The sequence below is a fragment of the Lonchura striata genome, chromosome 13 (assembly GCF_050655825.1).
Source record: "Lonchura striata isolate lonStrDom1 chromosome 13, ASM5065582v1, whole genome shotgun sequence".
Classification (NCBI taxonomy): domain Eukaryota; kingdom Metazoa; phylum Chordata; class Aves; order Passeriformes; family Estrildidae; genus Lonchura; species Lonchura striata.
Window position 1 is genome coordinate 12,788,218 of NC_140715.1, and position 26,346 is coordinate 12,814,563.

Genomic DNA, 26,346 nt, shown 5'->3' on the forward strand with positions numbered 1-26,346 from the left:
ATTTTAGCATCTGAAAACACTGTTTAAGTGTTTCTGTGGTTTGATTTCCTTGTTACAGATAACTTTAAAAAAGACAGTAAAGACAATAAGCTGCAAGTTTAAGTGAAGTTTCTCTATATATTTAACAAAAGGGAACTAAATGGGGACTTGCATGCTAGAAACAATCCATACGTAAACATATCCACAGTGATCTATTCAAAGATGGGAGGAAAAAAACAACTTTTACACTAGATTTTACAGTCATAGAAGGGAATTCTGCAGTCACACCAAGTGAATATACTTCAGTCCCATTTCCAATCCTGACAGGTAACATTGCAACCAAAGTGCACAGCAGTACTATCACTATTATTACACAGAGCACCAAAGACACCTTAGTGGCACTAAAAATCTCAATTCAATACTGGGTTTTACTCTTAAAATCATAAAATAAAAACACTGAATCAAAAAGAGTTATTACCTTGAGAAAGTTGCATCAAATGTATGTGCAAACTGCCTGGAATAACTGGCTCTGGAAGTTCTTGAAGAAAAAATCTAAGAAGGCTAATAGCTGAGGGTACATCCGCTTCTTTAACCAGGTCCACATCTTCTCCATTATCATATCGTTGCCGGAGCCACTCCACTGTCTCAGCATTCCCATTGACTTGGAAAAGTCCTTCTTGTTCCAGACCCCCTGAGTCAGAAAAAAAAATTGCAGAAATAAACTTTTAGCTCTGGTATGGACAAATATATCAGAAAAAATACTGATAATCAGCTATGCACAATTCCCATACTGACTGAAACATTTTCTGGGTAACAGTTTTGCACGACTTCCAGCAGTTCTCTTCCCAACACACACATTTTGTGCCCAGTAACAATAAAATAACAAGGGAAATGTTAGCAGTACCTAAACCACAGCATTTCCTATGAGGTGCCCTGCAGAGCTGACTACATTACTGTTGGCTAGAAAACAGTGATACACATAACAGAAGGAGCAAAGAAAGGAAGTAGCCCAAATCAACCAAATTGCATTCATCTGAATAATTAACTTCAGAAAACAAGTACTCTTCAAACCCCACAATCTATTCTATAAGAATAACAGTGAAATATATTATTTTAAATACAGCAAGGTGATACATACCATGTTCCTCAATATAGTCCACGACATGGCGGACTATGAATGGAACCTCATTGTCTGGTTGCCCTTCTTGCTGCAGCTCATCAAGTGGAATTCCAAATATTTTGTTAGCAAGAACAGAGTTGCAGTTACTCAAGGAAGGGGAGGAGCTCTTCCTCATATCTTTTTGCAGCCAAAAATCAAAGCTGTCTTTTCTGTCAATAGGAAAAATTAAAAGCAAAAGACCTACTTCAATGTATGTTTTTGAAAGCATTAATCTGTGATGCAAAGTGTTTTAATTTCCTAATGCAAATACTCTCTAGTCTGTCTCCATCCGTTCACTGCTTTAATGGACAGTTCTGTAATGACTCCAAACACAGTTAACTCAATAAATTACTATCCCGGATGTGTTCTGTCCAAGCCTCAACAGAGGACTGAGAAGAACACATATAGCAGCAAGAAAAATGCAGAAAATTCTAGTTACCACAATTCTAATTAAATTCCAAAGTATTTTGGTAGATTCCTCAGTACTTTTTCTGACAGTATTTAGTTGCCAGGCTTTCAGAACTCAATACAAAAGCCTCTCAACAGGAAATGAAACTAGTGGATGACACCAAACCAAAAGCCCAAGTTTCAATTATATGAAATGATTAAGTATTTTGTGATATTCAACTGCACTGTAATAATTTTAAAATATACTTGGCATTTTCTGGTGTACATAATAAAGCTTTCAATGCCTGCATCAAATTAAAATTTTTACTGAACAGAAAACCCCCAAAGCTAGTTTCTAGATGTTCAGTGATACCATTCTATCATGCAGAAGCTCAAGCTTCACTTGCAAGTCTTTGCTTGATAAAGGATCTAGATAGATAACAAAGAGCAGTGTAAGTCAGGCTGTAATCCTGTCAAAACCAAAATATTTCTTCTAGCAAAGAAAAAACTGGCCTTTCAAATTAAATAATAAAAAGAAAACATACTTGCTTAAATGCAAGCAGTCACTTTGACAGAAGCTGGCACACAGAACACGAAGTATATGCTGTTAGTCAAAGCACTGCAACCAAACTAAAGTTCTCTGTTTACCAAGAGGTAAATTCTAATAGATTAGACATTCTGAAATTCACACTTGCTTTTTTTTTCCCCCCAGCAAAAGAAGTTAAGAAACCCACCTCAGAGTACTTAAACAGCCGAGTTTGAAAAACGCTTTCTGCGCCAGCTGCCCTCACTGACCAAGCATTCTTTTGTCATTTATGGTTGTTTAAGATTATGGCAAAAGATCAGCCTGTAGTTCCTCATTGAAGAATAGCAGAACTCGATCAGTACTTCAGCAGTTAATCTGAAAATAAGGAAAATATTATTAGATCATAAAGTTTTCAACAGTTTTAAACTCAGTCAGGAATCCAAACATCAGGTTAGAGGAATTCTTGTCAAATCATCAGTTTCTTGTTCTGAACAAGAAAGCATACAGACCACATTAGCACAGCTTATGAGAGAGCCCCCCCAAACAGCAAATCCTTCTTTTCACTTATGAGTTAACCAAATCTGAAGTTAAAGTTAGCATGGGACATCTAAGTCTTAACAATTATGAAATAATTTGCAGACTCATTCAATCCTCTTCCAAAGAATCAAGGAGGGCTAAGTAGGTTACACAGAGTGTTTTAAAGTACCTACCATACTAAAATATTTAATGGCTATGAAATTTTTAGAAGGCTTTCAGGCACTGGTCTAATACAACATCTTTAAACAGCAAGACCCAAACCAAAATCCTAACTAAGGAACGTTTACCATCAATCAGTTTTTGATGGTACTGATCATATTTTCCAGGAAGTTGACTACATATCCTAACTGCCAGTTCAAAGTCCAAGTGATCATCAGGTCTGGATACAGGAAGCAACTTCCCCCATGTCAGATTCCATAGAACCACCCACGTTTTTGCCACCTTTTATTTAGAATCCAGATTATCTGGACATTTTTCATGTTCTTAGCTCTCAAAATAGCTACAAACCACAGTAAATTGCCTTTATGATTTTCTGTGGTATTAGAAGTTTAAATTGCAGCTTCATGGCACAGTGGAGCCAATGTAATACCCAGAATCAGTCCAAGGTACCGGTTTTAAATAAACTCAAGCAACTGTGACTGAGCAAAACAAGCTTGTGACATACACATAACCACAACATTCATCACCAAAACTAGATCATAAAGAGGCTTTCCACAGCTTCAAAAAATTCACTGAAACCTTTTGTTTCATAACTGGAGATTGATATGACAGCCTGGAGACAAGTACCTTCCTTTGCTCTCCCACACCAGCTTCTGTTCCACATCATGACAAATAAACTTTATCTTCACTTGCAAATTACTGACGACCAAGCCCTCTGGTTTCAGTACCAAAATGCCAGACCATTCATTAGCCTATCACAACAGGGGCCAGAATACTCTCAGTAGTTTGATAAAGCAGTTTTCCTGCTCCCAACCCTCCCAAAACTGCCTCCATGTGCTAAGGGAGTTGGCCATAAGCTCTACATAAGACTGCTTCCACCTCCTCAGCATTTTCTTGCATTGAGACCTAGAGGAAAAAATATTTCAGCCTTAAAAGTGTTTAACTGCCTATTGCCTTGTATTACACACAGGTTGTAAATCTGTTAAATCTCACACAAGTGAATCCTGGTCTAAGATCCAGGTGAGCTGACAACAGAAAATGAAGGGTAATATTCTAGTCAATGGGGTTTTTTTTGGTTTTTTTACCCTATCACATTCAAATCTGTTATTGCAAATTCTTGGTTACTAAAAGATCCTCCTACTAGATTCCAACGATGAAGCAGTTGCAATTCATGACTCCCCCCCTACAATTTATGGAGGCCGTGTACAGCTGTTTTTCTTACTGTTCTGGTATTTTAAATGAAAGTCAACATAGTCTTTGCACGTAAGTAGATTTCAATCAATCCCAATATAGCAAATTTTAAAATATGAAGTTGCACAGTATTTTCTCAAGCTGTACCAAAGTCAGCTTGTCCACAATGAACCAGAAAAATCTCACATTGGCCAGCAGTGGGGTTAAGGGCAGATGGGAGAAAACCTTTGATGGATCTGCCACAATGCTTCAGGCTGACTTGCTAAAACCAAGAAACAAACCTTCAAAACAAACATCACCTAATAAAAGACCAAATTATAGTAACCACTTCTTTATAATTCCACACTAAATGAACAATCTTGCAGCCCAGCTTTCTCAGCAGAGGCACCTTTGTGCTTAGTTCACTGACATGAAAGCTCAGCCACTTTTGCCAGGTGCAGCAGATGAACAGGCTGCCTGAATATTAATTTCATTCAAGAGGCATGAAAAAAAGAAAAAAAAATACAGACTTCTATTTTAACTGGCTTGGCAACATAAAAATGAAGCTGAAACAGCCTGGTTGTCTCATTGTTAGAGCAAAACTGGATTTACAACCCAGGTTTATACTTTGAAGGATGTTTTATATGGCTTATTATCACCTAGAAAAATAAATGAAAGCCTCATTTTCACCCTCTCGGACACACACACACTTTTACACACATTTCAATATATCATTATACACAACAATTTATTTTCAGAGCATTTCAATCTTTTCCCTTTTAGTTCAGGCTTTGTTATCTTCACAGGTTGTGATACAACTAATCTGACATTTAGCAAATCTAGAAAGAGCTAGAAATTCTGAAAGTTATTCAACTTTCAGCAAGCTTTATTTCCTGCTATTTCCAACATCGTAAAAAACTGTTAATAATTAAACATTTTATCTTCACTTTTTATATGTATCAGAAGCTTTCCCACTTGTCCTCCCTTGACTCAGGAAGTGCAGCACGTCACTGCAGACACACATGGGATCTAGGACAGGACATGTAACCTTCAGGATTATTTCCAGAGTCTTGTACAAATTCTAAGCAATGCTGTGGAGTTTTTTTAATACTTTTTTTTTTTTTTGCCCCAGTCAAACAACTCAGGAAACAGGAGTTAAAACACTCAGTCAACTCTTTCTACTTTTGCCCCCATTATCCTGATCCTTTTTGAGCACACACTTCTCCTCATAATTTCATTACCAAAATGCTTCACAAGTTCTATCAAGAAAAAGACAAAAAAGAAAAAATAGCAACTAAAAAAAAAACCCACAGAAGAAAACTACCTAGCTTGAGTTTAATTATAAACATTCTGGTTGCATTTTTTTCAATCTACTTCCCTCCTTGTTACTACAAACATTTAAAAACATCCTTAAGCTAAAATCATGCTCTACAAAACAATGCAGGAAAGTAAAAATACACCTTATTATAACCACATATTACACCACAATTGTACAAGAGACTGAAGAAAACTTACTATGTCCTTTGCAACATGTTGAGCCCAACATCTTAAATGAGGGTAAAACACAGAGTTTTGTTTTGTATTGTGGATTTCAGTGCTCTCTGGCATTATTTAAAAATTTTTGCTTTGCTTTTTTTTTATTAAGGCAAGTTCTTCATAGAGTCTGCTGGGAAAACAGCACCATAAGCTTCATTTTGCCATCATAATAGCATTCACTTATCCTGGCAACTTGAGAAGTATTCACACCCACACATGAAATGCCACAAAAAAACCCACAGAATACATGGCTAACTGTTAATATTTGAGGGATACACATGAAAATTTAGACTTACATTTAATTCAGCTTTTACACTCATGACTGAAGTACAAATAATATATGGGCATCATTTTAAATTAAAGTCCTCAGGGTTCCACCACCTTTTCATAAAACAAAGGAATGAAGCAACAAGTAAAAATAAACAAAGAAAGGCTGCAAGCTGAAACTGTGCCATAGGAATGAAAACATTAATTCTGCATGTAGAATGTCTGCCACAAGTCTCAACTATTTAAGCAATTATTTTATTTGCTCATTTTATGTAGCAAGAAATTCATATTGTCTCTGAAACAAACCCAAAGCTAACACTGACTGCTGTTTTGCTCTTTTGTTTTTAATATATTATTTTGTGGCATTAGCAAATATCACCAGTGAATATGTTTTTTTAAATACATAAAAGTAAAAACTAACTAAGATTTTTAGTAGGGAAAAATATCAACAAAATGGCCTGTCCCAGCTTCCCAGGAAACACACACCTCAACTTTTTTGGCTTTTTCAGCCTGCAGTGCTGTGACCCTGTGAACCATCACATTCCTGCAAACTGGGTCCTAACAGATCACATACACATCCTGCAGTACAAAGAGATCAATGCTCTTTGTCTGCAAAAATTGTTTAAAAATAAAATGCCACAAAAAACATTAGCATCCCAAAATGTTTGATTTCTTCTTCTATATTTGAATAAAAAAATAATGTATTATGTTTACTTGTATGACTTCCAGCTAGACAAAACCTGTGATGTCCCCCCTGGATGCCTACAGCAAACATACTCTTAAATCCAAATAAAGAATTGATTTTTTGGCTAAATTCAAAGTGATCCAATTTTAAACAGATTTTCTAAGAATAATTTCTAAATGATGGCCAAAACTTAGGACCCAGATTCTGAGCTGGAATCACAGGAACTCTCCTCATGACATCACCCAGAGGCAGCTGCCAGGCGAGGGCAGGAGCAAGAACCTTCCCTGGGAAACCTCCGTGCCCCAGCTCACCCAGAGCCACTCGGCAGCTGCTGAGCTACATCGATTTCTGTCTCCAAAAAACAGCAACCAGCACTCGTGACCTTATTCTTAAGTTTTGTTGAGCTAAAAGGAAATCAATGTTTTGTAACGTTATGTCAGAACTGTAACAATTAAAACTGACTGATTTTTATGCCATTTGTATACTCAAATTACTGTGAGCATTCCCAATGGATGAACTGGTTTTGGGCAAAAGAGCTTTTCCTCATCCGATTTTCAGCTTTTGTTCAGCTAACAAGTGAAAACAGAGTATTTTGCTTGTTTGAAATAATCCAGACAAAACTGAAAAGATGGCCAGGCTGGGAAGGGGATGTGGCTTGGAGTAAATTTATACAAAAGACAAACTGAAATAAACCCCACAAACAGAACTCTACCACAAAGCCAGGACACAGAAAAGGACAAATTTGTCTCAAGAGTACAGTAAAAGACATGCAGAGATGTGTGAGTGCTTTAACAGACACAGAACATCCTCCACGTAAAAAGAATAATCACATTTAAGTACTCATTAATACATTTTAGTAGTCAAAACAATAATTATTTAAAATAAAAGTTTTTAAACCAGCAAGATTAAAATAGACTATTAAATAGTCTTAAAATACACTCTTAAAGCAAGATTTCCTCTTTTTGACTGAGTGAAATCAGCTATCAAGAGGTATTTTAGGTATTTTAGTCACAAGTCTAGACTGGCAAATCAGACAATTGGGCTCAGTTATTATTTTAAATTTAATAAGCTGGTCTTATTAAGAACACAATCCCCATCCCCATTAAGGCATGCTTTAAATTAGGTATAACTACAAAATTTAACTTGCAGTGTTGAAGGAATCCATGTTACAATAAGTATCTTCTCAAGCAGATGTGACTTTCCTGCTCCCTTCGTTTCTCATGATGGTTCCCAACTCTTCAGTGCCCTGTTTGCTTTCTGGTTAAGTAGGAACCAGAAGAAAAGCAGCTCACTGCAGTTTTGCACACAATCACAAAAGGAGTCAGCAGAAGCATGAACACCAGCTCTAATTAATGAACTGTTTGCCTGTGTATGCCTTCACATGTGCATTCACACACACACTAAACCTCATTGCTACTAAGCAGAAATTCTCCATCGTTTGCCACCAGCATTTCTAAGATAGTCTCAAAAACCACTCAACTGACAAAATACTGGTTTTACTGACACAGCACGTAGAAACACAAAAAATACAACATAAGAGTTAGTGGAATGCAATTCTAATGCAATTTTTGTTCCCTGGGAATGTGGCAGCAAGCCCTCTAATTTACAAATTAGAAAAATTTAAATTAAGCCTTTATGTTGTTTCCATGCAAAAAAGAAACAAAACACCTCATGAAAACTCCTCTGGAAGAGATATAACTAAAACTAATGGAATTTTTTGTTGGCTTTTTTTATTTACAAGCCATGAAGCCATAATATTGATTAGTATTTCTTTTCCTGTCATTAAAGTTTAGTCTACAGTTTCAGCTGACAGAACCTGATCACACTGTCCGTGAAAAAGCCCATCGTTCACAGACCTTCACAAAAGACAGAGCCTATCTATTAGAAAAACCTCCACTACAGTGACTGATTTAAGCCTAAAAAAAATTCTACACTTTTAAAGAACAAAGCTGAGAGATCATCAAAATGTTAGCTGGTTTCGATAAGCAAAAATAATGTTTTCTATTCACTGACTAGATAAAATCCAAAGGCTTTTTAACAGCATTACAGCTACTTATAGTCCTCCAGCTACAGTAGCAAGAAAATAAAACCATCAGCTATACCAGAAAAAGTAGATGTTTGCTCAGGGCCTCACACCCACCACCACACACTGCCAGATTTGCTCTCATATGCTGCTGCCAGTGCACATGTGCAGAATTCTAAAGAAACTTCCTGCTCACACAGATCCCATCACACTCTTAACAACAGTAGTTAATAAATAAAAAGGCTTTTGTATCTTGTGTAACAGCTAATTATATTCATCCTACTCGCCACCCCCCAATGCAAAGCTCTACTCCACCAACCACACACATCTCACTGCCCCTGCATCAGATAATGCAGAACTTTGGTGCAATGGCATTATAAAAGTCCAGTAAAGTAACAGACAGGAAGAAATTATCAGCAAAACTATGCAACTTGCAAGCTTCACGTTATAAAACCAAAGCAGTTCAACAATTGTCATTGCTGCTAAAACAGACTTTGGAACAGAAGTCAAGCTATCTCAGAGACACCAAAAAAGCAAACTATAAATATATAATGCATTTAATTCATTATACATAAGTTATCCTATTACATACATTTATCATCAGTTTGTTCCTCCCCTCCCAAACAGGTAACCAGAAATACACACTGCAACTCAGCAGATCACAAAATGGTTCACAGCCCCTTTGCTATTGAAACACTGCCTCTGTCAGAACCTTGAGCACGTGCCACCAAAATAAAGGACAGACTCAGCACCCCCACTGCAGGAGAAAGACAAGACAATTCAATGAAGAGTTCAATGCCGCAGCAATGATTCTCTGAATTTCAAGAGATGGGGAAAGGGAGGAAAAAAAAAAAAAAAAGTCTGGTACTGAGGTCTCCCATCAAAATTTGATTATGACTAAATTTGAAGAAATCACCTGAAATCATAAGGTTAAGAGTAACATTGCAAACTAAAATTAACTAACCTGATTATATTTCTAGAGTGCCAAGACAACAAAAGATTTCATTAAATGTAAAGTTCAACAGAAAGGGGAGAAAACCTTTCAAACATACAGACTTTAAAAAGGATATAAAGGAAGAAAGAACGACATTCATAAGATTCCAGCTCTCACCTTTTCAGTTTTGTCCATGTATTATTATCCTACACAGCTGAGCACAAATTTTAATCCTAACACACTGCAGGGAACACTGAACAGAAGAGACACATGAGGAGAGCTGCCAGCAGCACTGGAACCTGGACAATCAGTGCAGGGTTCCCACCAGATACAGGGCTCAGATCCAGCAGATGCCCCACCCAAATGTCCTTAGAAATGTCCAAACAGTGAAGAAAATAAAAACCATTTAAACCCCACTATAGAAAAAAGCCTCTGCAACTACAGTCTTTGTTACAAGCTGTTCGAGCACAAACATATAGCCCTATCTGTATCTTAAGCTCATATGGCATATTTTTCTTTTTTTTTTAAGACAAATATAAAGGATTTCATACATTCACAGGGGAAAGACCACAAGAGTAGAACTATTAGTATCACAAAAGAACTATTTTCACTTATCAGAATATGGGTCTGCAAAATATCACCCATTTCTTGTAGCAAACGACTCCACCCATATGTTGCAAACATAACAGGTTTTGACCTTCTAAACTATGTTTTTAAGACTTCAAAACAAATTAGCTCTACAGAAAAAAAAAGCCTGGTAGAAGATGCAGTAACAAATATACTATGTTTTAGGGTGCAATAATCCACAGAATTCACTTGAACTGACTGAACTTCTACAAATCTGAAGAGCTGGCTATCAAGCCAATACAAACTGTGAAGATAAATTTGAATTTACCAAACCTTGAGACAGCTAGTCATTGTCAAACTTTTTGCAGGTAAAATCTCTCACCTTACAGAAAGTAATAGTCATCATGACTGAATTGCTCAATTATACTAACTTTCCAGGGAGCAATGGAAAATTCTTGTATTCTCTGCCTAAATCCAATTTTGACAAGAGACATAGAGCTCCTCTGCTGAAAAACTGATAGAGGCATCACTTTACAAACTGCATGACAAGTAACAGCCTCCCTCTTCCATAGCCCTTCAAAGAAGATTTAATATTCCTTCACTTCTGTATCTCCTCCTCATATGTTTTGGATAAAGTGTTATTTTTCAGTTCTTAAATAACAGTCCTCACGTCTGAAATGACCAATATATATACAACTAGGCCTGCAATGCAAGGAAAAAAGTTTTAAAAAGTTTGCCATCCTTCATCCTTCAGATGCAAATGATGACCTGCTCTGCACGTAGTTAATTCACTCCCACCTAAATGGCCACTGGATTTTTGTGTACTAATATGGCAGTCAGATTAACCTGGTGCTATGCACGGAATTAGAAGAAAACTTGAAGCATTCTCTTACCAACATCACTTCCTCTTCCATGTAGCTACAGCTTCTTTTGTGGGGGATGGGAAAAAAAGGGAACCACCACACAAAAAAAAAATAAAAAATCCAAACTAAAAAAACCACCTCAGACTTGGCAGGTTTTTCTCATTTCCAGTGAGCTCTGGAAAGGGCATCACTGCTCAGCTGTAACATTTGACAAGTAATCTAAAGGCTGAGTATCAGAAAAGGAAAAAACTCTACCCCATAAAGCCTTCCCACACAGCAAGAAGGGACTCAAAACTTTCTGATGTCTGTTCCAAACACACAGAATATTTCTTCAGCCTCGCCTGCTTTTGCAAATATGCCATTATGTACATTAGAAAGCAAAAATGCTTCACTGCTTGCACAGGTTCTCAGGGTATGAGCCACACATGACAAATGTTACATTAAGTCTTCTAATGAGTGTGAGAAGATCCTCCAGTGTTCCAAGCAACACAAAAATGAAGTGCCCAAACTAACATAGAGCAGATAAAAACTATCATTTGCCAAACTCAGATGTTTTGACATGTTGTTCATGTCAAAATCTGCACACAATAAAAGCTACCAGGAGCCCCTCCGAGCCGGCTTCCTTAAATGTAACCATGGGACACTCTACTTGATTGATTTTTCTAAAACAATACTGTAAATTTCCAGTCTGATGCTTTCAAAACACTGAGGTATTTAATTCCTTATTGTTACATAGTTGAGACAAGGAAAGAATCCCTATGGAGCCAAACAATGTATAAAATACAGACAAAGAACATTAAAACAGATTCTAAACATCTTCAAGTCTACGCAACAAAGAACACATAAAGCAATTGACTAGTAATGAGCAGTAAAAAAAAAAAGAAAACAAATGAAATAGTTAAACTGCTTATAATATAAACCAACAAATCAGCTTTCTTTTCTTTTTATGCTGCAGATTAAACTGCATGGAAGACAGGAAAACTTCAAACCCGAATGCTAATCCAGTTTAACAATTTGTTCTAAATTCACAAACTAACAATTCCATCCCTGAGGACATTCAGGAACACATGTCCATGAAAAAATAAACAACTGTGTAGTTTTTTAAGTATTCACTTTCTTTTTTTTTTTCCTTTTTAACATGCAAGAGTTATTACGTGGTATTTTCTTTCTTCATCTGTTACCTCTTTTCCCCATCTTGAGCCTGGCAGCAGTAAGAAATTTTGTAAAAATTTCTCAAAATGCAGCCAGACCAAGGAAGTTGAGAATAAAAGAGCTGCACATTAAAAGCTGGCGTTGCAGTATGTGATGGCAGGTTTTTTGTTTTGGGGTTTTGTTGTATTTTTCCAAACCTTGAAGGAATTGAAGGAGCAGCCCAACACCGGGACATCTCATGCTAAAGCTACTTTTTGATAGCAAGAAACATTTCCACGCAAATCCCTGAGGAGACTCCATAACAATGGAAACCCACAGCAGCAAACCCTTCGGAAAATACATTTGGTCACAGGCTGGGGCGTTCAGATGACCCAGCCTTCTTAATGCCAGCGCTGCTTTCGTGACCACAGGCGATTTAGTGACTGCCCTTCTTCCAACTTTGGGACCAAGCTGGCTGTCAGGGAGCCGCGGGGCTGCTGCTGTCAGCGCGCCAAGGCCGCTGGCAGGGCTGCTCGGCGGGAGGAGGGCGCAGCCTGGGCGCGCAGCTCCCGGAGGAGCCGGGTGTCCGCGCTGCCTGCGCGGTGCCCCGGCACAGCCCGGGAGACGCTGCCGGCCCCGGACAGCTCCGGCGGGCGCCGGGCCGGAGCAGCTCCCGGGAGCAGTTCCCGGGAGCAGTTCCCGGGAGCAGCTCCCGCGAGCAGTTCCCGGGAGCAGCTCCCGCGAGCAGTTCCCGGGAGCAGTTCCCGCGAGCAGCTCCCGCGAGCAGCTCCCGCGAGCAGTTCCCGCGAGCAGTTCCCGCGAGCAGTTCCCGCGCCCCGCTCGGGCCGCTGCCAGAAGGTTCCTGAAGCGACACCGAGCGGGGACCCCCGCGCATGCGCCCCGCGCCCCTCACCGTTGCCGGGTGACTCGCCCTCCCCGCCGTCCTCAGCACCACCAGCAGGTTCCTCCGCCTCTTCCTACCCCCGGGAGCCGGCGCGGGCCTCTCCTCGCCGCTCCGCTGTCCTCGCAGCCCTCCTCCGCCGGCCGCTGCCCGCGCCGTGTGCCGCGGCCGCCGCGCTGCCGGAGCCGACGCCGTCCGTGCCCTCACAGCCGCTCCGAGCTCCGAGCCGCGAGCGGGGGGTCCCCGACGGCAGCGGCGGCGACGGGCGGAAGTGACGCGCTGACTGACAGGTGCAGAGCGCGCGCCCCCCGCCCGCCTCCCCCCGGCGGTCACGTGCCGCGGGGCGGGGCGGGCGCTGAGGGCGGGCGGGACCCGCGCCCTGAGGGGAGCGGGCCGGGGCCGGGGTCGCCCCGAAACTAACGCTTTCCTCATGTTCTGGCTCGCACCGCCCTGTGCCGGCTCCGAGTCACAGAATCAAATAGCTTGGGGAAGATCTCTGAGCTCATCGAGCCCAGCCTTGGACCGAGCATCACTGCGTCCACCACACTAGGGCACTGAGGGCCACGTCCGGTGTTTCCTTAAACACCTCCCTGGACAGCCCATTCCAATGTCCGATCACCCGTTCTGTGAAGAAATTCCTTCTCCTGTCCGACCTAAACCTCCTCTGCTGCAGGTTAAGATTCTCCTTTCATCCCAGAGAGTGACCACGGCCAGTAGTGGCACCAGGCAGGCTCGTACCCTGCTGGCTTTGGTTGGACACAGGAGAAATTTCTTCACAGAAAGAATGATAGGACATTGGAACTGTCTGCCCAGGGAGGTGCTGGTGTCCCCATCCCTGGAGCTGTTCAAGAGAAACCCGGACACTCAATGCCATGGCCTGGTTGACATAAGTTGGATTTAACGACCTCAGAACTCCTTTCTGGCATAATTGATTCCAGTTTTGCTTTTCTCATAACCATATTAAAATATTTCCTGTAAATCTTCTGAATTGAAGCATCAAGAGCAATCACTGCCAAACATTTCCCAAATGTTAAGCATGCCAGAAGTAATGAAGTGCCCTTTGACAAAGAGCTAATGCATTTTGAAACACAAAATTTAGCACCCTTAAAGTGAGTGAGCATAAGTTAGAGAGGAGATGCAAGCTTACACCCGAAGTGTTAAAACCAGTGCCTGGCAGTCTGTGGTTCCCACATGCCACGCTGAAACTACAACAGCTTTTTCTGTCATGCAGTGCCAGCAGCCATAGGTGGTGGGTTTCATAAGGCATTTAAGGAAACTTGGATTTAGTTAGTAAAAATCCTCTCAGGAAAAGCTTTTTTTTCTCCCATGAAAAACTGACAAAGAGTATATGAAAGGGGGAAAAAATTATACAAGCAGTATGGGATTAATTGAAACCTCAGTATTTTCAATACCTGGGAGGATTTTTTTCAGGTTTTCCGGCATGGATTCTGAATTTTATCTTGATATACATTTATATGACTCGTTAAAAGGTTTTGCATTTAGAATCCAAAGATGGGAGAGTCACAACCCCACAGTAAATTAACATGGGTTTAATCAGATCAAAAACTCTCTTTTCCTGCTGGAAGCCTTGGTGTCATTAGGAGGTAGCACACAAACCAAATAAAACGTGTAGGGTTGGGGGAAATGGCCTTTCAGGAGGTCTGTGTGTGCTCTCTGTCTGTTTCCACAGCAGACTTCTCCATTTGAACCTCTAATAAAATTTCCTCGCATCAGGATGAGGTTTCTGAATTTGTATTTTGTATACATAGCCGTGTTCTTTCTGATTCATTTAGCCTCATCAACAACAATAAAGATACTGAATCAGAACAAGCTGGCAATTTTGTTGATGAAACATGGGGGAGAGCGGACTCCAGCTGGCTCTTCAGCAGATCCATTGGCCAGTTGACAGAAATAAAACTGCAAGAAACCTGACACAGAAAGCACACACGGTGAGAGGAGACAGGCAGCAGAGGCAGGCACTGCACAGCACCTCTTTGCTGGTTTTGAGTCCAAGGCAGTGGTTTCTCTCCTCTGAAGCTGGTTTTGAGTCCAAGGCAGTGGTTCCTCTCCTCTGAACTGGCTCTGAACACACCATTTCATTGCCAGCTTATCCTACCTCCTTTCAAAGGCTTCCAAAGCTCCTTGCAGGGGGCAGACATATGCAGTCCCAGGCTGCCATTTTAGGCTTTTCTGCTCACTTTGTGTTCTTGCTGTCTACTTGAAAGGTTGTGGACAACCCAGGAGTCACAGAGTCATAGAATATCTCAAGTTGGAAGGGGCCCATAAGGATAGAGTCCAACTCTCTGCTCCTCACAGGGCTGTCTAAAGCTAAACCATGTGACTAAGAGCATTGTCCAGATGCTCCCTGAACTCTGGCAGGCTTGGCGCTGTGACCAATTCCCTGAGGAGTCTGTTTCAGTGGCCAACCACCCTCTCGGTGAAAATCTTTTCCTTATGTCTAGCCTGAACTTTCCCTGACACAACTTCATTCCATTTTCTCAGGTTCTGTGACTGGTCATTGAAGAGAAGATCAGCATCTCCCCTTGCCTTTAAGGGAAGCTGCAGGGTGTGATGAGAGCCCCCCTCTGTCTCTTCATCTCTGAGCTGAACAAATGTCGTGAGCTAATCTGCTCTTTGTAAGAATTTCCCTTGAGACTTTTCACCATCTTAGCCTCTGTCTGGTGCTTTACCCATATTTTCTAAGATAGTAAATAGAGAAAAGAGGCAACAACTTAATGAGTGGCTGCATGGTTATATCCCCAAAATTCAGCTGTTGAAAGCATCTGCCTCTCAGATCACTCCTAAACATCACAATAGAGCAATGTCCATTAGCTATTCCCACTGCATTTTCCACTGTCTCAGGCACACCTGAATTATGAAGACAGCATTTCATATTCCTCCCCCTCTGGTGCTGTGCAGGCTGTGGAGCTTCCAGAGCCTCATTTCCCACTCCAAACGCAGGGCACATTCAGAGCAGGGCAGGGCTGCTGTCCTGCCATGTGACACAGCACTGTCACCCCATGTCAGGAGGTGTGACGCTGCACTCCCTGTACAGTGACACAGCCCCAGTGTGAGGCTAATGAGGCTCATTGCCCAGCTGCTGCACAGCTCCAGGAGCTTGGCAGGTACAAGTGGTCAGCATCTGGCTCTTGGGACTGAAGAGCCAGAGTGCCGTGGCATCCCTGTTTCATCAGTAAATCCATGTCCAGAGCCACACCATGAATGGGGAGCTATTTCTGCAGCTCAGTGTGTTTTCTTACAAGTCCTTGCAGAGATTGACTGCTAAGTGCTTACAAAGTAACTCAGTAGATCTGAAATAATTGCTAGTGTATTTCCCCTGTTTTCAGGAAAAGCTATTCATAAGCACAAATTACTAGTGCCTATATGTGTCACAGAAGAGCTGGAGCCATGTTTCCTTCATGTATCCCAGTTCCCATCATGATCTAGTATAGTTTGAGAATAAATATTCTCTGAAGAATTTAGCTTCCAGTTAAGTCTACTTCCAGCAAGAGCCCTGCATTACACCTCATCAGAAATTGAAGAAACTGAAAGGAAAATATCCTTATCCCAACTGTGCTTGCTGTTGTACAAGGCTTAGTAAAAACTGAGCTAAAATACTCCAGAAGTTAAATCAGCTTTGCAAAGCCATAGAATCCTTGGAAGGTTGATAGCCTGCCATGCAATTCCTTACCTTCATATTAGGTTATTACTAGGAGGAAATGGGAATCTGACACGTAGCAAAACAAGACACTATCTGTTGTAATACCTGTGTATTATATGCCAAACAGTTTTTCCTGAAAATTACCTGTATGTCAGCAAAGTGTTTGCTTTTGGGTTTAATTGTTCACCTACAAATTATTTGATACATTCTTCTGAACTTGGAATTGCTCAATTTTTGCTTTAAGTGGATCCTATTCATATCTTGCAAAAAATATTGACGAGTCATTTTAACACCAAGGAAGAATTAGCAAACCCTTTCCAACTGGATGCTCTGCAAAACGCTTTCCTTTCCTGCATATTTCATCCACAAACAGACATGTCCCCAAGCTGAGCCTTTACTTTATTCTTCTCCAGCATTGTAGCATTTTCCAACAAACATCGTGTTTCAGGATGCCGAACACATGGCACTTGGCCTTGCTGAACATCCATAACTCTCATATCAGCAAGTATTCAGTTGTTCTAATTCATGGTGTCCAAAAAGGTACCTAAGAATCAAAGTTAATTTTTAAAGCTTTGCCCTGTATTAAAAAATGAGGTTTCACAACACTCAAGCAAACAGGTTAAAGAATCTATTTTATAGAAACTCAAACTCCAGCCAAGAGAAAACCATTCATCATTTCAAAGACTGTCAGCCATTACTAGACACATATGTAAGGATTTCTTAAAAACTGAATTCAGTATCAAAGGCACATGTTCTGCATAAATGTCAGACATTTTTACTCATTTTTCTACTAGAGTTCTGTGATTAAAATAAACATTTACAGCATGAGGTTTTTTCCCCCGCCCCTGAACATTTTTTGGATCTGAATCTTGGTTTTAGAAGATCTGTCTTTAAAGCAGAAATCTAGGAATATGGGTCAAATATGTCTTTTAAGGCTTGTTCATATTTTAATTGCATGGTTGCAGACTTAACAAGAGATAATTCTTCCCTCCTTGAAATTCAAGACATCGAAAGGTTAATTCAGTCTTCTCAATTCCATTTCCTTCCGTCTGTTCCCCTTCCCACACTCCTCCCCACCCCCCATCTGTAGACAGCTGAGTTATTTGAATTTTGTGCAAGCTAGTATTCATCCAAAGGGGAAAATCACTCAACATATGCACCAGGCAAGAGAAAATTGCAGTACTGCACACTTGCATTTTTTACTTCCTATTTGCTTTCCTCTGCATTCACCAGCTTGGGCTGTGGACATACACACTCGTGCCCCAAGGATAAAGTTAACTCAAATTAAAGCTTGTGTGTCCCCATGGCTGTTGAATTCCCAGTCTTTGCACTCACGTGGAATCTGTGCTGAAGCTGCTGTGGTGCTTTTACCTTGGGTTGAGGAAAGGCTACAGTTCCTGTTACCACAATTTGTCAGCTGCCAACACAATCACTCTCTGCTGCTCCCATGTTATTTCATGGTGTGGTCACTCATACTCAAGGTACACTAACTCCAGAGGAGTCACTTTGACAGAGCTCAGGTTAACCCAAGGATGAAGACAGAGCTTTAATCCAACTGATTTTGGCACTTTACATACAATTGCAAGGAAAAAAATCCATAAAGGTACTCATTAAAAATGTTCTAGTTTGCTCAGATTCTGAAGAAAGTGATGTTCACTTCAGATGCCAAGATAGGTAAACAGTATCATCTTTCTTTATTCTCTTTTTCACATTTTAAAAAGAAAAACAGTGTCTAACATAAAGTACTTGCAGCTTTCATGGAAAATGCAGAAGTTAACAGATGGGGAATTCATTTATTACCATTTTCTTACATAATTGTTGACCTTGTACACAACATGTAATACCTATGTGTTTGACTTACACTGTATAACAAGCTTATAAAATTGGAAAATGATTTTTGGAAAAGATGATGATATACAAGTTTTTATTCTGTAAATTGCTCAGAATAATCAGCTAGAAAAGATAACTTAGCTGCCTTTTCTGTTCCTTTGCTTCAGCAGCCTTGTGTCCTTAAGCAACTGGAAAACTTCAGGGTTTATCTTCTCCCCAGACATAAAACCACTCAAGCTACCACAAGTCCCAGGCTATTGAGAGTGGCATCACAAAGTTCTGGTGAGGTGCCCCTGAAAACTACATCCATAGCCCTGAGTCCCAGGAATGAAGAATTCCTCATGTCTGAGCTACCCCAGCACAGATTGTAATAACAGACCCACCTATTGTCCTTTTTTCTCTGGACAAAAGGAAAATCTGAAGTTAACATAAAGTTAGTATACCTCTGGATTTTATGATTTTTGATCTGTCTTCTGGATTATGTTGGTTATCTATTTGCTGCACAGTGGGTGCCACAATTTGAATGGTAATGTTTCTCCTCTGTGAAGAAAAGAAAGGGAGAATCTCAGGAGTGGCTAAACTGAGAAAGGCATGTTTGAGCACACTCCCAGTACTCATCCAATATTTCCCCGTCTTGCTCCTTCCCTAAATTGCTGCTTGCAGGAGATGCTTCTGTCCAGAGACAGAAAGGAAATAAAAAAAAAAAAATACCGTTAAAGACTCAAAGTCACAAAGTCATACTAAACTTGTGTCTCTAGACCAGTATTCATCACAAACTGTCATGTGCTCTGTAGCACTAATGTGACTAACACATCACATGCTTCATTCCCCACCCTGGCTTTGGGGAGAGAAACCTATGTATGGACATTCTGTATTAATTCTACTTTTTCCTTTAATAATTCATGCACTGGTCAACACATTTTGCTGGAAGGAGCCAGGCCAGAGCCAAGTACTTTGTGCTGGAAGACGTGCTTTTTGGTCAGTTCTTGAGAAAGCTCTGTTGCAAGAATCTCCATCTGGTTAAACTTTGAAAAATTCACCCCCATACCAAGTTTTATAATATAAAAAAAGAAAAAAGAGAGAGAGGAAATTTCTACTCCCACTAGCTTATATTTTTTCCTTTTTCTCTTTGCTGCAACAGGGCTTCTGTTATAGACTTGTCTGAACTCCTGAGCTATTTGGAAAACATGGGGTTGGAAAAAATAGCCCAAGGAGAAAGACTATCTAAAACTGCTTCTCCTCACCCCTCATCTTCTGCATGTGTCTACCCTCATGGTTCAATGGTCTTGATAAGGAAAATGAAACACCTTAGGTAATGATAAAATGTCCAGTGTAAGACAAGTGTGGAGTATTTACTGACTGTCAGTGCAGCATTACAGCAGAGTCTGCCAAAGAGGGATCAGTGCCTTCCTTACACCCCCAGCATTCATTGTCTCTTAGCCTGGGAACCTGTCTCCGTTCCCAAACAGGGATATTTTTTTTGGCAGCAAGATGGAACAAAAGGCACAAAGAGAACTAAGAAAACCCTTTCAGTGAAGCTGTAGTCTTTTCTTTTTCCTATTCCCCTGAGGATGGGAAACCTTCTTAGGACAGCTCGTAAGATATCCAATCCTGCTACCTGCCTGGAAGGTGCTCAGTGCTCACAGGGACCTACAGGAATTAGGTCTGTGCAGATTCCAGCCCAGATTTCAGCCTTGACAAATTGATCCCCTACCTTTAGCACCCAAAATACCACAGCATTTTGAAAATGAAATCACTGTTATATTTGAGTGGGTGTGTTATTTCGAGACAGCGCTAATGTGATTATAAAATCAGTTGTGTCAGCTTATTGGCTCAGCTACAGACATGGATCTGCTCGAGCGTCTGTTCCTCTACCCAGCTACTCGCCTTAGGGTGCTTTGTCCCCCCTCAGCTCCCCAGAGAAATAGAGACCATTTGGTTCCCACTGCTGCACTGAAGAGAAAGAAACCCCTTCTTCTGGCAGTTGCCCACCTCGTCTCTATGAAACTTGGCATTTCCAGAGCACCTCTTGTGCCAAACGCGAGCACAGCATCCCCCAGCCCGCTAAAGGCTACACCCCATATATGTGTATGTGTGTGTATGTATATATATATATATATATATATATATGTATGTATATATATGTATATATATACATACATGTGTATATATGCACAGGCTGGGCACGCTTCTTCCAAGTGACAGTAGCCAAGGGAAAAGGTCAAGTGGCAGCAGGGTCCAAACCTCCCAGCTTCACTTTTCAGACTCTTCACTTGAGCTCCCTCTAAATGTTTCCTCTCACCTATTACCGAATCCTGGGAGCAAGTGTTTGTTTTTCCTGCTGCTCCGTGGGTGTCTGACAGACTCGGTGCCTTGTGCTGCCAGGCACGGTTTAATGCTGTCAATGGCAGGTGACTCACTGGTATCAGAAGTGTCAGTCCTGGCAGGTTTGACTCAGTCCTTCAACTTTTGGCAGAAAATTGAAATAAAATAAAGTTTCCATTGTATAAGGCAGCTTTTCAGGCACAGCCATACCAGTGTAGCTTTATATGCTTCATGTGTAGAGCATCTCTAAAGATTCTATAGTCTACATGCTCCACTGGCTTCCTGGTTTTTCACATTTCTATACACTTAATTCTTTTGCCTCTGTGCAACATGAAGAAAGTTGAAGTTTTCATTGCAACCACAGTCTTCCCAAGGCCAGGTAAATGCCATGTTCCCTTTACTGAACAAAGTGACTCTGAAATCCTGCAATTAAAAGCCTAACAAAGAACAGCTTTGCTGCTCATACAGCAAAAATATTTCCATTACTAGTGAAAGGAAAAGGCATTTGAGTAAGATATTACCTACCCATCTTTACCTCAAAGTATGCAATGCCCTCAGGCCAAATTCCAAATTTTCCATATGTAAACTGCATCCAGCTGTGTGTGCTGCCATGAGTATATAAACATGAGGTTTGAATCCCACATGAGCCGTATTTGACCACAGCACTGAATTTACAAGCTACAGAAACTTGACAGGCACTTTATGCAATGGTCAAGATGTTTGTTATGGAGATGAGTATCTCCTGATTTCAGCAGAGTGAGAACATGTAAGTTCACGTCATGATGCTATTTGGCTCAACACTGTCACAACTTCCTCACAAACCCAACCCAATATCAATTAAAACTTGGTCATTTTCAGCCTAAAAACCCAAACAATTAACCAAAACTGTTTAAGTATTAGGTTGGACAATAAATTGGGCGATTAAAGTGGTAGTGGTGGTGAAAACAAGCATTCTCACCCTGTCTTAGCATGTTTAGAAGAGCCTGAGCTCTGCTGTGGATCCTGGGGGCAGAGCCTGTGACTGGACACAGACAATCAAAAGTGAGGTTCTTCTGCTTTGCTGTTCTGAACACTTTGCTCTCTGCAACTGAGAGAACTTGTGCTACTCTTGAAGTTTAAGAGGTTTTGTAATTTTAGTCTCTCTTCATAATCAGAATTATAATTGTTATTTTTAAAAATGGACAAATATTTAAAAAACTGAAACTCATTAGCTGCCTGGATTCATGAATCATTCAGATTATGTTTTAAAGTCTTTTCTGATCTAAATCTGGTGTCCAGCCGAACAAGAGGTTAATGCTCTCTCTTTAAACAGACACAAAGGCTCTTCAGTGCCAAATCTCAGCTTCGGTTTACACCAAATATTCGCCCAGTGGCTGCCTTCCTGCTTTTTCCCAGGGGGTTTCAGTCAGGAACACAGCTTTCTATTTCTGACAATTGGTTGGATATGTGGGATGGAAGCAAAGGAACCGAGTCCTGACATTAAACATGGTGCACACACAGAGATTTGGTGTGGTCAGTGCAGATGCAGAGATAACCGAGCCAGCCTGCACAAATCCCATAGGCTGGGAGAAACCTTTAAGATCAAGTCCAACCACAAACCTGTTCATTGTTTTTAGTTTAAACAAACATTGTAAGAGGTCCTTCAGACAAATTTAAGCACATTAAAACCATTTTCTCCATGCACACATATCAGACTCAAACCCACTCTACCTAAGCCTGTGGTGCCAACAGAAAGATCCACAGGCCTTCCAGGGGCTCTCAGTCAGCTGAGAGACATCTCTGTCTCTCTGAGCTCACTGCTCAAGCTGCCTTACAGTCAGTAGAGAAAACTAGGTACTCCTAGGGCACAATTAATTTTATCTCAACTTCATTGCCTCCCTTCTGACTGCTGTTCCAGACAGGAATTTCAGGTGGGGACACTGAAAGGTACACAAGAGGAAACCCACACCAGTATCCAGAAGGATGCACACAGGCCTTTGCTCCCTGCTTCCAGAACTGTGGGAGGCACCAGCAAGTTAACAGGTACCAAAACAGGGACAAGCAGAAATTCATTGTGCATCCCTTCAGGACACATTCCTGGATGTCACTGTGGTGCCTGGGCTGTGCTGATCTCAGACTTGGCCCTTGGTCATGGCAGTCACACCATGGCTGTGCTGAGAGCCCTCCAGAGCCCCAAGCTTGTGCCTCTGCCAGCCTGGGCAGGCAGGGATGATCCCCAGGCGTGTTGCTGAATGCACCTACAATCCCCTCCTCAAAAAACTAATCTGGCAGAAGCAACTCCCAAACCTCAACCTTACTCCAAACTTCAGCACTGGGAAATGGTGGGAAGGGAAACTTCAATGTGATTGTCATGGTAAATGAAGAGAACAGAAAAAAAGAAAAATCAAGATGTGATTTGGCAGTTTTCCATGCCAGTTTTCCCATTTCCCTCCCTCATGCACTTTCTGCAGGAGCAATCTGTCCTTTCCCTAAACGCTGAGCAATCCCAGCACTAAACTAATCAATATTAATAGCGATGGGTTCGGGAGGGGGGAGGAGGGGAGAGGAGAGGAGAGAAGAGGAGGGATTACCCTGACCTTTTTCAACTCACACTGCCTCAGACAGCCACCAAGCAGCTGAAGAGAGAGCAGCCAGACGGTAATGCCATGTGGTTTTAGTAGCTTTTCATTTTTTAAAACATTTTTTCCTTGTGAATATTTACTCTGTTGTCTCAGTGCAGATAGCAATGAAATGTGATTTTCTGCAGGAAGGAAAAAATTTCATTATATCAGCCATCTCCGGGCCACGCATTGCCTTGATGGGAAACTCCACTGAAATAAGGGAAATAATGCCCAGGCTGGATTTTAACTTGAATTTCTTAATAAAAGGAGGAATTGGATTAGGGAAGTTTTGACAGGTGAAATGCTTGTGTGCTTTGTGGAATTCTCTTTATTATAATAGAGTATAATCAAAGCCATTGAGCTGTGACTGGGATATGGAGCAAGAGCAAACAAAGGGCTGGGGGAACCAGTCCTCTATTGTTATGCTCAAGTGTCCACAGCAGCTCAGAGGATGGATGTACTCAGAACAGGGGGCTCAGAACGAAAGACAAATCCTATTGATTAAAAGAAAATCATATTTGAATCTCTTTGTTCCTGTTGGATTTGGGGTTTATTGTAGATTTTTCCAGTTAGCAGCATTTCTTAAAATGTAATGTTTATGTCAGAGGGCACTGTGGATTACTGGCAATTAATCATTGTCTCTTTATTACAGATTATTCTTGTTGCCATGTGTAAAATATGATTTTTAGAAATTATATCTGAGAAATCTAGAGAAAATTCTATTTATGTGTTTCCTCTTCTGCTCTGAAAGAGCCAAGCCTCAGGGAAAGGTCCCAGATTGAGTGTTAGGTTTGTGGAGGTTTTTGAATAAACATTTTTATGGTATTTTCATATTTTTTCTCTTGAGGGGAAAATGCTTTGCAGATGGCTGGTATCACAGCACTAGCTAATGAAGCCATGGGTGTGTTTTCCCTTTCTTTGTCAGGACCCATCATGTCCGACAAACCAGATTTTGCAGAAATTGAAACATTTGACAAGACCAAGCTGAAGAAGACAGAAACCAGAGAGAAAAATCCACTGCCCACTAAAGAAAGTAAGTGCTTATGAGGCTATTTGAAGTATGAGTAGCAAGGACATAATCCATATTGCAGTTCATATGCAAAATGAATACTAATCACAGGATTACAGGCTCAAACTCATCCCTGACTTTAAGTGGGGATAATACTAAGACTCTATACTGGGCTTCCAATGATATCAGTAATTATAACCAGCAGTGCATTTTGTCTGAAAAACCCTTTCTGATGGGATTGCTCTTGCTTCTGCTGAAAGCAAGACAGTGTTCCCACTGGGTGCTGGTAACAGGATCAATCTGTTTGTAATGACCTTGTTACCAGCCCCTCTGCAGGCACAGGGGACCCTTTGCCCATCCCTGGCAGGCCAGGCAGCATCCCCAGAGGGTGCTGGGCTCTGGATTTAGTGTTATCAGGCAGATGAGCTGCTGCCTCCCACTGGTACCTGCTGTCAGCCCTGGGCAGGAGAACCTCCAGGCACCTTCTCTGGGAATAAGGCTGCAAGCAAAGCCACCATCATCCTCATCTAACAGGCAGTCTTCCTCAGAAAAGCACCCCTGAGCTTTTCTCGTGCAGGCTCTTCTCCCTTACACACTGTGCACAGGCAGCCAGATAAAGCTGTGATTGATGTTCAGCTTCAGATATGAAAAGAGCATTTGGAGCAGATTTTGTGAGCAGTTTCCTTCAGAAAAGAATTGCTAATCACCGTGGATGTGTGTGCTGATAGCCATGCACACGCACAGTTTCAACGTTACATACCTGGTTTTCCCTTGGTATACCTGGTATTACCCTTGCCAATGCTAAAGCTGTAAATACAAGAGGGGCTTTGCACACCATGACCTGCTGCCTTCTAGCTATGCAGATGTGGGAATGAGTTGTCGTTTTCAGGGTAATCAAAACAACCAATTATGGATTTAATTCTCTGGCTTTGAGTATGACCATAGAAATTGGTATCCTGCAAAACCATTATCATTGAATCACAGAATGGTTTGGGTTAGAAAGGACTTTAAAGATCATCTTGTTTCAACCCCACACCACGGCCAAGGACACCTGTCACTAGATCAGGTTACTCCAAGACCTCCAAACTGGCCTAGAACATTTTCAGGGATGGGGCAGCCACAGCTTCTCTGGGAAACCTGTGCCAGGGCCTCACCACTCTCAGAGGGAAGGATTTCTTTCTCACATCTAATCTAACCCTGCCTTCTGTCAGTGTGAAAGCCATTCCCTGTTTTTCTGTCACTCCAGGCCCTTGTCCAAAGTTCCCCTCCAGCTCTTTTGTAGCTCCTTTAAGTGCTAGAAGGGATTCTAAAGTTCTCCCCAGACCTTTCTCTTCTTCAGGCTTTACACCCCCAAAACTCCCTCAGTCTGTCTCTATAGGAAGGCAAAGTTCATTGTTCATAAACAGTAAAGTTCATTGATGGTGTTTTTGTTTCCTGTTTTTCTGCCAGCTATCGAACAGGAAAAGCAAAGTGAAAGTACAGCCTGAGCATAAAATTGAAGATGTGACTGCTGCTTCTTCAGTGGGGTTTTGCCTTCTGAGTTGTTTTATTTTTGTCCCTCCCACCCCATATTTGTTGCCCATTTATTTTAGGAAGCATTTGTTCATTTAATGTTCACTGAAGAAGTTTGTTTTGTGTTTGTTGAAGAAGATACTATGTATTTGTATTCTTAAAATTATAATTCCAAGTTCTGTATCAACCCCATAAAAAAAAAAAACCAACAATTTGCATAGAAATTGTTTTCCTAAACCTCACAATAAACAGGTTTCTTCTGACCAACTGTCTTTGAGCCTTGCAGAAATCGAGCTTACACTGCAACTCTTATTAACATCCTTCCCCCTCTGCATTTCGACAACAGCTCAAGAGTTTGGGCAGGGTTACCCCAGGCACTCACAGGCTCCATGGCTGGAACACAGCCCCTCTCCATCACCTGTATCCTGCAGAATCCCAGAGCCCTAGATGGCACCAATCCACAGGAACCCTCCTGACCGCCTTCACAGCAGCCTGGAGACTTCACCCCCATCCCTTGTATCACTCAAGGTATTTCTTGGGAACCCTGAGGGACAAACTGTGTGTGCCAGGAGCTTTGAAACCCCC

General features: G+C 41.2%; 2 protein-coding genes across 8 annotated transcripts in view; one reads left to right on the top strand and one right to left on the bottom strand.

Moving 5' to 3' along the window:
* Positions 1-13,079, bottom strand: part of FAM13B (family with sequence similarity 13 member B) — a 44,408-nt gene extending 31,329 nt beyond the window's left edge. For 2 of the 6 annotated variants that reach the window (XM_021552267.4, XM_021552265.4), the window contains exons 1-4: positions 12,837-13,079; positions 2,260-2,426; positions 1,118-1,308; positions 458-670 (exon numbers count right to left, since the gene is read on the bottom strand). In XM_021552267.4, coding sequence (XP_021407942.2) covers positions 458-670; positions 1,118-1,274 — 370 coding nt within the window. In that variant the 5' untranslated portion in view covers positions 1,275-1,308; positions 2,260-2,426; positions 12,837-13,079. Of the gene's footprint in view, positions 1-457; positions 671-1,117; positions 1,309-2,259; positions 2,427-9,539; positions 12,799-12,836 lie in introns of those variants that run through there. The other 4 variants (XM_085591296.1, XM_085591298.1, XM_021552266.4 and 1 more) reach the window with 4 other exon arrangements.
* A 10,149-nt stretch (positions 13,080-23,228) lies between these two features.
* Positions 23,229-26,024, top strand: LOC110482711 (thymosin beta-12-like). Of its 2 annotated transcripts, XM_021552162.4 has the most exons (3): positions 23,229-23,277; positions 24,166-24,273; positions 25,699-26,024. In XM_021552162.4, exons 2-3 carry the CDS (start codon positions 24,174-24,176, stop codon positions 25,734-25,736), a joined length of 138 nt encoding a protein of 45 aa, XP_021407837.1. In that variant the 5' UTR covers positions 23,229-23,277; positions 24,166-24,173; the 3' UTR covers positions 25,737-26,024. The 2 variants fall into 2 exon arrangements, with proteins under 2 accessions (XP_021407837.1, XP_077642881.1); XM_077786755.2 differs by lacking the exon at positions 23,229-23,277 and having other exon boundaries at positions 24,090-24,273.
* Positions 26,025-26,346: the final 322 nt, after the last annotated feature.

Excerpts from the sequence above, each read along its gene's own strand:
- LOC110482711 (XM_077786755.2), top strand. The coding sequence starts at position 24,105 with ATGGCTGGTATCACAGCACTAGCTAATGAAGCCATGGGTGTGTTTTCC. Across the intron at positions 24,274-25,698 it reads TCCACTGCCCACTAAAGAAA|CTATCGAACAGGAAAAGCAA; the intron begins GTAAGTGCTTAT and ends TTTTTCTGCCAG.